Source organism: Bos mutus, chromosome 3, assembly GCF_027580195.1.
Source record: "Bos mutus isolate GX-2022 chromosome 3, NWIPB_WYAK_1.1, whole genome shotgun sequence".
In the NCBI taxonomy this organism is placed as follows: Eukaryota; Metazoa; Chordata; class Mammalia; order Artiodactyla; family Bovidae; genus Bos; species Bos mutus.
The window spans coordinates 104,368,526-104,380,734 of NC_091619.1; the positions used below are offsets into that span (position 1 = coordinate 104,368,526).

The following is a 12,209-nucleotide window of genomic DNA, read 5'->3' on the forward strand; positions in this document are numbered from 1 at the left end:
GGGTGAATTTTAACTCTCATTCTTTTGCATTTTTCACAGAAAACTTAAAATATGGAAAAGCTAAAGGCCACGGTCTTGACGTACTTTCTACTGGAATAAAGTTTAAGTGCTGAGGGTTGTGACCCTGCCCCAAAGGGGAAGGTGGAGGGCAGACAAGGCCTTAGCTCACTTTGAGTCTTTCAAAGACACTGCCCAAATTAAAATCCACTACAATTCTTTGTTAAGCTAGTTTGCTTCCATAAAAGAGAAGGTAGCTATGAGGTGGATGTCAGCTTCTGAATACAGTGTGCTCAAAAGTTAAATGGAAAACAGCAAATAATCTCAAGTCTCAAGGAAACCCTTGCAAAGCATCATCATCATTACAAGCTTAGAAGGAAATTTGATTTTCCACATTATTTTAGAAATAAACCCTTAAATATTCTCTAATTGTGATTGTCATCAGCAGAAAATTTTCTTCAGCTGAACAAATGATTAGATAGTGTTTATACTAAAATTTAGTTGAAGAAATTAAAAATTTAATCTACCATGCTGACTGTAAGTAGTTTTCAACAATTATTTCGATATTATAACATGCATGATTTTCTGATATTTATTTTTCCTTTTTTTCCTGCCAAATATGCCAACTTCCAACCCTGTCAACATTTGGAGTTTCCTATTGCATAAATTATCCTCTTCCCAAAATAAAGAGGCAACAGAAGAGAATCATGAGACCTCAAAACAAAAATCAAACATATGGTTGGAGAAATGGAATTCCTAAAATTGTTTAATTCAAAGAGAACTGCAGGGGTGGTGGAGGGAGTGCGGGGATTCAATTACTTAAGATTTTCAAAGTTAAAAGGAGAACCATAACTTTGAAACAGGGCACAAAATTTGAAAATGCCAGAAAGGATCTTTGAGAAGGATCTATAATCAACCTCTCTCAAAATTTTTTGTGGTAATTCTCCATATGACTTTGTACCCACTCAAGCTCACTGATACAGGCAAGGTGATTGAAAAAAATACCACGTCCCACCCAAGCCCTTATCTTAGGAAATAAAAACCGTCCTTCATCTTTCATCTCACCCAGGTTATAGGTTTTTATACAAAGTGACTGCAGCCACAGCCTAGTGTGGTGTGAAGAGCACTGAAGTGGGGACCGGAACCATGAGGGAATGAACGTCCTGTCCCAGGAAGGAAGCTGCCCTCAGACACTGGCCCTATGAGCGGGAGCAGGTAGGCACTGAGGATTCCATCGGATCTAAGCGCAGTGTCAGCTTGCGTCACGATTCGGGGTCTTCTCTGGGTAAGTGAGGGGAGAAGGAAAGGAGCTCTGCGTCTCCCAGGGGGAATCAGGAAGGAACCCCAAGCTGAGCGATATTCTTAGATTACTGTGCCCCGTCAACGATTTGTCAGTCTAATTGCATTGATTTCATTCTTTTTTCCCCTTAACTTCTTACTAAAGCTCTCTCTGAAGTATTCTAACTTGCTTTTACTGAGCTATGGGGAAAAGGAGGTTTGACCCAAGCCAGAGGCCAAAGTGTCTGGGGAAGCTGAGGCCAGAGTGATGAGTGTGGAAGGACTACCACAGCTCTACAAACAGGGACCGGCACAAATCTGGCAGAGAGGGGTTGCCAGAGAAGCAAGGACCTCTGGACAGTCTTAGGGGCAACAGCAAGCTCTGTTTCCTTCTGTTAAATGGAAAATCCCTTACAGTGACCTGGGTCATGGCTCTGGTATTTCCCGTGTAACTGTGGGCACAGTGGTCCTTAAGGCCTCAGGTGCCTCGTGTATAAAATGAACTTCATAATTCTGTTCTCAACACTGGAATGGGCTCCTCTGACCCTCTGCAGGTCAGTGGAGTAGAGGAGGACATCGGTGCCACTTCAAAGGGGCCCTGTACCCATATGCAGTCATTAGCAAACAGGCACAAGCTTAGGTGCTACTTGGCACTCTTCTGCAATGATTTATTTAAAGTCAGTTTGGCTGTTCTTGTTTTCATTTTCTTTCCATCCTTTGTTCTTCCCACTAGCCCAGAATGTTACTATAGTTAGTGGTTAAGGCAGTGCCTGGAACTCAACATTGATTGAAGGCCTCAAATCCACCAAATGTTTCTGATTTCATTTCCCAAGACAAATTTTACCCATGCAACTTCCTTCCATTTAAAGACATAGGACCCCAGAGCCCTCAAAAAGATCTAAAAGGTTAGAATTACCAAGCAGAGTCAAAAGCATTCAATCTTCTTTGCAAGTTTAATTTGATCCCATTAGATCATACTGGCTGGCTGTAATTGGCAAACTTCAGGCTACAGCCAAGTATGATTCCACACCACACTTCTCACATACCTTACAATTAAAAATATAAATACAACTAAAATATTAATAAGGTATTTAAACAGATTGAGTACCTTAAATATCCCAAGACTTTTTTGACTTAGTGTGCATTATAAATTCTGTGTTAATGGTCAAAAGACTTGGGTGTAAATCAGAACTGTGCTGTCTGGTATTCTGACTTCCAAAACAGAAGGACAAGACTGGGCTCTTTTCAGAGGTGGGATAGACTGATACCACAGTTGACTTCCCTGGAACCATACTATATATACTTGTAACTCAGCCCAGCAAAATATTGTTTTTAGCTGATCAAATTTTGAATGGAAAATTATATACACTTGTATCTTTTTGCCTGGAAGACAGCTTTAGAACACTTGCCCCACTAGCAGTTTCTCTGCTTGGTAAGACCACCTGATGTGACCCAGGCATGCTTCAGATTATGTCCTCTCCCCATAGCAAAGAACAGGCAGCATTAGCCACACAGACCATTTCCACCGAAAAGAATGTTTGCAAGGCACACTGTACCTGATTGCCGAGGAAGAACTATAGACAGTTAAGAGTAAAGGATGGAGGAAATGGAAGAAAAAAAACAAAACAAAACAGAGAACATTTTGTCAAATTAACACTAAGGAATGAAAATCATGTAATCATGTTAACAGTTTCAAGAAGAACAACACATACTGACCATATTCTTATCCAGCTTCAGACTCAGGGATGAGGTTTTACAAGCTAAGAAGACCTAACTTTTGCACTCTATATTGCTCCTGTTAATTCATCCCTCTCACAGGTAATTAAGACAAAACAAAACTCAACAGACCAGGGTAAGACTGCTTGGAGCCTTATTATAACCCAAAACTTGGGCTGGATCTAAGGCAGAGCCATGCGACACTGCTCCCCAGCTCAGAGCAGCACTGGGTGGCTCTGCTGTACCTTGAAGACAGTTTTGACATGCCCATGAATCTCATTTTCCTGTTCCTAACTGGCTGCATGTCACTCTATCTGAATTGGCCACCTAAATCCTCTTTGCCAATCCTAGATCTACCTTAGGACCTTAGAGAATCCCGACATGCTGCTGAGTACATTTTAGGAGTCCTGTCACAGATGCTTTTTATGTCCCCGCCTGGCCCCAAACGAAGCTAAAACACAGCATGGCTCACTGTCATTCATGGCCTTACTCAGCATGGCTTTCTGGGGAAGACTACTGAGCAGGCTGAGAGTCCCGTGGGGCCTGGACACAGCTCTTCTAGCCCCGAGCCTGTGAGCCATATGGGCTCATGACAACCAGCTCCTTGGGGGCAATGGCCAGTCATTAGATAGCTGTTTCCTTATCTTACGATAAAGGTGCCTCCGCGCCCACAAAGACCTGTTCAGTAGTGAAGAGAGGGCTCTGAAATGTCTCCTCTATTGGATCTCATACAAGCAACTGTGGACCAAATAGGGCACTATTTTCCAGATGCAACTATGCGGGGCTCTGAATCTTAGCCCACAGGACACTTGACACCTGCAAAGATGAGGGCCAGACACTGCATGTCAAGTCCCACTGGCTCCGGTCCTCCAAGCCTCGGGAGCGGGAAGTTGGGGTCACCCATCTGTCGTGTGTCAGGCTCTTTCACCTGTAAGGGCCACACAGGAGGAACGACCACCACAAAGGACTGGTTTTCTCTTTCTTACCCGGTATTTATTCTCTCCAATCTGCTCCACCTGAAACCTTTTTGCACATTTGCACTGAGCCACTTGTCTTGTGACCTATTAGTAGTGAATAAAACAAAAAGAAAAGTGTGAGGGATAAAGCAAGACTTCCTCTTCAAAGAAACAAAGATCTTCACATGTCATCAGAGAAGCTCTTCATTATGTATTTTTAGGAATTCCAGGCTTTTAACACACGCATTCATCTTCTGTCGTGAGTCTCATGGAGACTCAGTTAGATGCTGAATATAAAGGAAATTCACCAGTAATGATACAACACATTCTTCCATCTTGCTTCACAATTTCCTCAGAGAAATGTGCTAATATGCATGCATCAATATTAACTGACTAATTAACAGCAAATTATGAGTTGATTTACATCTCTACCTAGGAGCCTGGCCCTGGACCACTCCCCAGACCAGGCCCATTGCCTCTCCCATCTCAGGATCAATTCTATGAGCTCCTAATGAATTCACACTTTTTAGCACGATGCAGTTTTCAATGTGATACAGTTCTTAAATAGGCAGAGAGGCTGGTGGGTGCACATCTTAAACACTATGTGTCAACCCTTAAATGCTACATATGAAGATGCTCCCCTGGACCCTGAGGCAGAGTCTGTTCTAGGCAACGTGGTGCCCTGGAGAGGTTCTTTGAAACTGCAGAGCACCACACAGAGGTGACTCACGTGAGTGAATTCATCGAGACAGAGCCACAGCTCAATAGCTGGATACCCAAGGGGGCTCCACCATCCAACAGGGGATCCTCAAACAGAACTCCAGATAATCACATCCCAACAGACATGCTGAAAAGCTGATATGGCAATTGCACCTGACCAAATTCAGGACAGTAGCAACATGTCGTCAAAAATGTACGCAGAATACAATTATTTCTCATACCTCGTCTTCAATTTTATCTGCATCAGTTGTTGGTCGATAAGCATCCTTGTTGGGATGGAGAGCAGCCACGAATTCATAGTAATCAATATAACCATCCCCATCTCGGTCAAAAATGTCTGCAACGGCAGTCATCTCTAACTTGGTAGTAGGGAACTCTGGAGGAAAATTAATCACATTTTGGAACATTAACTAAGAGAAAAGGCTGGCTGGAGATTATATAAATACTTCTTTAAAAGAATTTGTCTTCACTTTTATTTTTCTGAAAACCAGTACATGCTCCCTTTAGAAAACTTAGAAAATACAAAAAGTTACAAAGAAGATAAACATCACCCCAAAATATATTATGGCATACTCAGAGCATGCCCCAGAACACACTCAGTTTTTGGCATTTTTGCTAATAGACTCATAACCCTCCCAACGCCCTATGAAATTTAAAACAAGAGACCTCCCACCAAACTTCAGAATATACTTATTCACTCCACTATCAATAGGTTGGATATTTACATTATTTCAGGAGAGTGACAATTTGGAATAAACAGGGTGACGTTTTCCTACGTTTAGATTATTGCTTTGGGTTCCTCACAACTGCTTTCCAAAGTGTGAATGTTACAATAACCAGAGTGACTTCTTAAGACATAAAGTGGACTACACTGTCTGTCAGATGGAAATCTCTGCTGGCGGCCCACTGTCTTGAGAATAAGATCTGATCCCTTCATGATGGCCAACAAAGCCCCACATTAATAGTTGTTTTCTATCTTTCCAACTTCACATCTTACCAATCTTGAGGTCATGACACTCCAGCCATGCTAACCTCTGAGAACCTGCCAAGTTCATTCGCCTCTCAGCACTTTGTACCTGCTGCGGTTCTGGCTCCGTCTCGACCCTGAAATCTTGACGTGGCTGAATCCTTACCATCACTTAGGTCTCAACTCAGGTATTACCTCCAGACAGGCCTTCTTGGGCCTCCACGTGAAGCAGCATATCTGTGAGCTGTGCTGTGTAAGTCACTTAACTAAATGCCTCACTTATTCCTTTTGCTAAAAATACAAGAGATCACACATTTTGTAAGCTTTTATACAGATGCCAGAAACTGACATGATGAGGGATGTAATGTACAACAAAATGATAAATATAATTAACACTGCTGTATCACATATAAAAGCTGTTGAGAGTAAACCCTAAGAGTTCTCATCACAAGAAATAATTTTTTTGTCTTAAATTTGTACCTATATGAAATGATGTTCACTAAACTTACTGTGATAATCACTTCATATACGTAAATCAAATCATTACGCTGTATACCTTAACCTTATTCAGTGCTGTATGCTACTTACATCTCAATAAAATTGAAAGAAAAAAAAAATCTGAATTCCTATTGAACAACTGATATTGTGAAAAACTTGAAAAAATATTTAATAGGCATATCTCATGTCAGTTTCTGGCATCTATGTAACAGCTTATAAAATATATGATTTCATTTACTATGCTTCAGATGTTATCCCCCTCTTTTTAAGACAAATTTAAGGTTTGCACCAACTCCATCCATGCCAAGCAGGTTCATTGGCACCATTTTCCCAACAGTATATGATCACCTCATATCTCTCTGTGTCATATTCTGGTAATTCTTGCAATATTTCAAATTTTCTATTATTATTATTATATTTGTCATGGTGATCTGTGATCAATGATCTCTGATGTTACTACTGCAAAATGATAATGACTAGCTAAAGGCTCAGACAATGGTCAGCATATTTTAGCAATAAAACATTTTTAAATTAAGGTATATACATCATTTCTTAAGGTATAACACTATTGAACACTTAATAGACTACAGTATAGTATAAACATAACTTTTATATCACTGGGAAACCAAAAATCTCTAATGGCTCTCTCTGTTCCAATATTTGCTTTATAAAGGTGGTCTGGAAGTGAACCTGCAGTATCTCCAATGTCTGCCTGTACTTAGAACCTCATTATTCACAATCGTTAGCTCCTTTTCTAAACCTTGAATGTGTTTTGCTTGCCATAATGTGTCAAATAAGACTTGCTTTTTTTAATTCTAAACAAAATGAGGTCCGACTTCCCATCAAAACAATAGACCAATTTTAGTAAGTAGGTACATTACTTCTGCTCCAAGACTTCAGCTTTCACTTAAGAAAGGCTGTTTAGCCAGAAATACAGCCTGCTTCTACAAAGCAAGTGCAGGGAGTCTAGGTGTGGCCTGGGTCTGGAACTGTGACTGGACTCACTGGATGCTAGAATGCCATCGATAAACTCCTGACGGGTTATCTTCCCATCCTGGTCCTTGTCAATTCGCCGGAAGAAATCCATCACCCGAGACTTTTTGTGATTCATCCAACGCATATACTTTTTCCTCCAGACATCGAAGTCAAAGTTGGCAAATTCCTTCAACTAGACAGAGATCAGAGGAGTCAACAAGACCTGCTGTTTTGGTCTTCAAACCTACCCAGAGCATACCCAAACTTTCAGACATCCAGCAAAGCCATGCGGGCCTTTTGAGGGGACCAAGAATGAAATCTCTGTGCTGCCTCTTGTGAAGGCACATTGGCTCCTTCACTTAAAGCCATGACTGCTTACACGAGCTGCGGTAAAATGGAGCAGTGAGAAAAACAGTAACTCAACAACCACCATGGAAGATACGGAGCACGCACAACAAGAGTGGGTGGGGTCAGCCTTGCTTTCCCTTGGCATTTTCTCAAAGGATCATCCCCTCAGATGGAAAAGAATGGATTCTACCCCAGAAGAGAAGTCCTCAGTGCGCCCCACTTATGTGGTGTTTCTTTTGGATGGCGCCAGAGGGAGTGAACTGCCCTCTGATTCCCACTCTAAGTATTTGGTCCTGGTGGACAGCAACGGGCCTGTGCAGTGGACAAAGTGATGCTGAGCTACTTGGACTGTGCCAGTGACACGGACTCAGGATGACTTAAACAGTGCAGCAGTTTTCCCCCTGGTCTTTCAAACTCCAAAAAGTTGGAAGGAATGGGGAAAAAAAAAAAAAGAAAAAGCCAAAACCAAATATGCTTATAACTCAACTGGATCTACAGAAATAACAACAAAAAACACAGAACACTCACTTCTGGGCATAGCTGCTTTGATATGCACAAATAAAAAAATATAAAAGATATTAGCAATTTATTTTAGAAACTAGGAAGTGAAGTACTGTATTTTTCAGATTGGTTAATGATACTTCAAAATAGATTTGCTTTTTATAATCTACTGAAGAATCGACAAATAACAGGATTATTAAAAAAAACTACTCATTTCATAATTGAGGAGCTTATATCTTTACACAAAGGGCTCAGTGTCATTTTTATGAGCTGCTCCACACCTGGTGGTAACTTTGCCAAGTTAGGTTCCTGATTCTCAACCATGGCCGGGCACTAAGGAGGATGGTGCCACAGGCCAGACCCGCCGGGACTGGCTGGCAGCCTGCTTCCCACCACCAGCGCCACAGCCCATCAGCTGTTAGTTTCCTCACTCGAGTCTTCTCTCCCAGGGGGCCTGCAGGACTGAGTCCTGGCCTACACTGCTCCGTTGCTCCTTCTGCAGAAGTAGTGGGTCAAGGCATTCGGGTCAGGACACAGAGCCTCAGGAGGGCTGTGTTTTGATAAGTCACTTCCCTCCAGGGATGGCTGCCTGGCGGGGCCTCACCTCCTCCAGCCGGTCCAAAGCGTCGTTCAGCTTCCGCTGCCGCTCCAGCGCCAACAGCCACACCTGCTGCCAGCGCCCGGAGAGCTGGTTGATCCGTGGATTTTTTGCTTCAGACTGTGAGAGGATTGGCATGGGAGGAGGGGCAGGCTGACTCAAGGACTTCCCTGAAAGGAAAAATAATCACGAGATCAGAAAAGCTGGTTTTGTCCATTCACAATGAGAAGGTGCCATCTGGCTGAACCTAAAGGATCTGCACAATGATATCCGGTCAGTAACTGAGGAAGGAAACACAGGACCTGGCCACACTGAGATATGGAAGCACAAACTGCTGCTCTTCCCCAGCCAACAGGTACCTGTCTCATACTTTCAATCAGTTCTGTCCCACTTTAGTGGACCAAGGAGACATCAACGGTTCTACAGGTGCCAACTTATTTTAAGAAGAAACTACTGTAAACCAAATGTAAACAGTCAGTGCTGATGACTAAAATAATCAGAAGGCCGCTACAAATGAATTGGCTTAGCCACCCCACAATTTCATACCAATTCAAAAAACTGGAGCCTAGCTACTGTCTAAGAAAAGTGAGTTTCAAAAAAAGATTTGCATTCCAATCCCATATGGTTTTTGAAATGCTCATCCTCAGGGAGCAAGAAGGACACCTCCTGCCCAAGGGCTCCACGTACTGCTGCCACCACGGGACTTCTCCATGAAAGGCGCGTGGGCTGGCTCTAGGATCTTCCTCTTATACGTCTTGGTGACCCGGTCCACATCAGGCTGCTTTCGAGTCATCTCCTCCATAAACGTCTGTTGGACACATAACAAGAGTTGAGAGTTTTCTTGGACTAAGATGGAAATAGGCAACTTCTTACTAAAAGGGCTAAGCCTACTACAAATGGACCACTGGAGATGTCTTCATATATGGCCCCACTCCTTTCAAGAAACACGATGAGTGAGGCACTTCATCAAGTGCTGGAGACGTGAAGGAATAAGACATGACTCTGACTATCAGGAGCTCACGGCTGAGTGAGAAAACCAGGCCAGGCAGAGCAATGAGTGGTACCCAGGTCCCCAAAGGCAGGCCTAGGATGGGCACACACAGCCCAAGTTGGGCAGGAAGGCTGCCTGGAGGCTGGTGCCTGAGCTGCATGCTGAGCAATGAGCCAAAGACTGGGGGCAGGGCGGTCCCACAGAAGCCTGACAGTGGAATGAGCCAGGGCCCTGATCACTGGCTGAGCTAGGGATGCAAGTGGAGGAGGGGCAAGAGGGACAGCTGGAGAGGCAGGCAGCAGAAAGGTCGAGAGAGGCCTTGTGTCAAGCTGAGGGACTGGGATTTTATTCTGAAAGCAATTGGCAAGGGGGTTACAGGTGGGTGGGCAACTGAAGGATTTTGATCCAGAAAAGAGACACCAACAGATCTCTGTCTTAGAGCTATTGCTCTGGCCTCAGTGTAGCAGGGAGGACATGAGATAAGGGGCTGGGTGGAGGGGCACAGACGTTAGGAACCTAATGTAGTAATTGAGGCAAAATACAGTGAGGGCGTAAGGCAGGGCAGGAGAGGAGCCACGCAGAATTCTGAAAGTAGAACAGATAAGACCCAACAACTGGCTAAATGTAGGGCTACAGAAAGAGAAGAAATCCGACAGGCTTCTGTGTTGGGTGACTGAGTGGATGAGGAGAGACGAGGCAGTGTGGAAGGAAGGGTGGGGTTAGGGCCAGGGCCAGGAAAGAAGGCTGCAGTGAAGTTTCAGAGCTGTTTCTGGCTTCCTGTGTGCGCAGATGAGGCAGGAGATATGGAAACCCTTAGCGTACAGGTGCTGGATGAAGCCAAAAGCTAGAAACGGCCTTGGGTGTGAGGAGAGGGTTAAGAATGGAACTTCAGGGAACAGCAACGTTAACAAGTGAATAAAGGAAGAAGAGGGCTTCCCCGGTGGCTCAGTGGCACAGAACCCACTGCTAATGCAGGGGGCATGGGTTTGATCACTGGAGAAGAAAAAGGCCACCCACTCCAGTATTCTTGCCTGGGAAATCCCATGGACAGAGGAGCCTAATGGGCCTTAGTCCCTGGGGTCACAAAAGAGCTGGACATAACTTAGCTGACTAACCAACAACAAAGGAAGAGAAACCAGCGAAGAAGACTGAGCAGCAATGGTCAGACAGATGGTGGTGGAGCGGGGGCGGGGGAGAAAGATGGGGAGCTGGAAGGCATAAGGAATGAGAGGGGGTAACAGACGGGCGAGGGACTGGCCTTGATGGAAGAAGATACTCTTACTCAGGAGAGGAGGGGTCAATGTAGGTAAACTTGAAGGGAAGCACAGGGCGTTTTCACTGGTAAGGTTCACTACATACGCTAAAAAGAATTTACATCCGTGGTGTTACTAAGCAAAATCTATACTTGCATTCAGTGTAAATGATCATGGCTAAAATCCACAGTTTTTAACAACTGTTAAAAAGTATTTGTCTCCTAAGAATATATGGTATATGAAGACAGCTCAACTGAGTTTTCCTCCATTCAATTTAGTTCCGTGTGTTGTCTGGCCCATCTCTGGGTTCATGTAAGAAATCTTTCTGAATCCAGGTGTGATGGGATAGGTCCCAGGTAATGAGACCGTGGTATAGAAGCTAGTCAATAGAAAACAATAGTCAACAGACCCAGCCAACTCATGCCTGGACCCCCACCCCACAAAAACTGCGAGACAGTAAGCATGTTTTAAGCTGCTGAGTCTGCAGGACTATGTTCAGCAGCCATTAAAACATGGATGCACAGAGCAAAGGAAATGGGCTCCACGAGCCACGCAGGAACCTATGACCGCAGGACACGGGTGGGGTACCTGGTGCTCAGCAATAAGGGCTTTCACTCGGTCAATGTTCTGAGGGATCGGATCCTGATCCCGTTGAATGAGGGTGCTCTCGGCCCACTGGATCCACGCCAGAAGTTCTTCTAAGAGCTCGGCATTTGCCACCAGTTCCGACAGGGCAGCTTCGAGGCGCTGCTGGTGCTGCTTAGCCCACGTCAGGACCTGCGGGGGAGGGAACCCACTGGCTCTCAGTCAGGCACATTCCTTATTTTCAAAGCCCCTTTTTGTGTGAGCCTAACAATGACTTTTAGGGAAAAGACCACCCAAGCAGTCAAGAGGCTTCTCTCTTGCTCCAGAGACAAGCTGGAATAAGAAGCCAGTTCCCCTGCAAACAAACGTAGCACATGGTCTTAGACACAGAAGGTCCCTGAAGGAGGAAAGAGCACGGCACGTGTCCACTGGACGGCATCAAGGCGCACGTCATGACGCCAGCATCGTCCTTTCAGGTTTCCGCACGTTATCAGGAAAACAGTCAGGACTAGAATGCTGATAACCTGACTCCTGCTGAGCTATTCAGGGCGAGTGGGGGACGGGACACTTGCGGTCTTCCTCTGAACCCAGAGCCCACCTCCTCGAAGCGCGCGCGGATGATGGTGATCCAGTGCTTGATGGTGGTGACGCAGTCAGGATGGCAGGCTGCCAGGATGACTTCTCCCATGGACACTGCTGTGCTAACGTCCACTCGCTTTTCCTCCACTTTCTTCATGAATTCCTAAACAAACGAGATTTGGAACCTTAAACCCACTCTAGCAGCACTGTTTACACTGAGAGGAGAAAAACGCTTCAGTGTTTTTTC

At 44.5% G+C, this 12,209-nt stretch overlaps 1 protein-coding gene across 18 annotated transcripts in view; it reads right to left on the bottom strand.

Moving 5' to 3' along the window:
- The window catches only part of MACF1 (microtubule actin crosslinking factor 1), a 337,029-nt gene that overhangs the window by 13,435 nt on the left and 311,385 nt on the right, over positions 1-12,209 (bottom strand). For 12 of the 18 annotated variants that reach the window (XM_070368377.1, XM_070368369.1, XM_070368376.1 and 9 more), the window contains 8 exons: positions 11,982-12,125; positions 11,387-11,575; positions 9,242-9,362; positions 8,561-8,724; positions 7,138-7,300; positions 4,889-5,043; positions 3,978-4,052; positions 2,832-2,849 (listed from right to left, as the gene is read on the bottom strand). In XM_070368377.1, coding sequence (XP_070224478.1) covers positions 2,832-2,849; positions 3,978-4,052; positions 4,889-5,043; positions 7,138-7,300; positions 8,561-8,724; positions 9,242-9,362; positions 11,387-11,575; positions 11,982-12,125 — 1,029 coding nt within the window. The remainder of the gene's footprint in view (positions 1-2,831; positions 2,850-3,977; positions 4,053-4,888; positions 5,044-7,137; positions 7,301-8,560; positions 8,725-9,241; positions 9,363-11,386; positions 11,576-11,981; positions 12,126-12,209) is intronic. The other 6 variants (XM_070368375.1, XM_070368374.1, XM_070368361.1 and 3 more) reach the window with 1 other exon arrangement.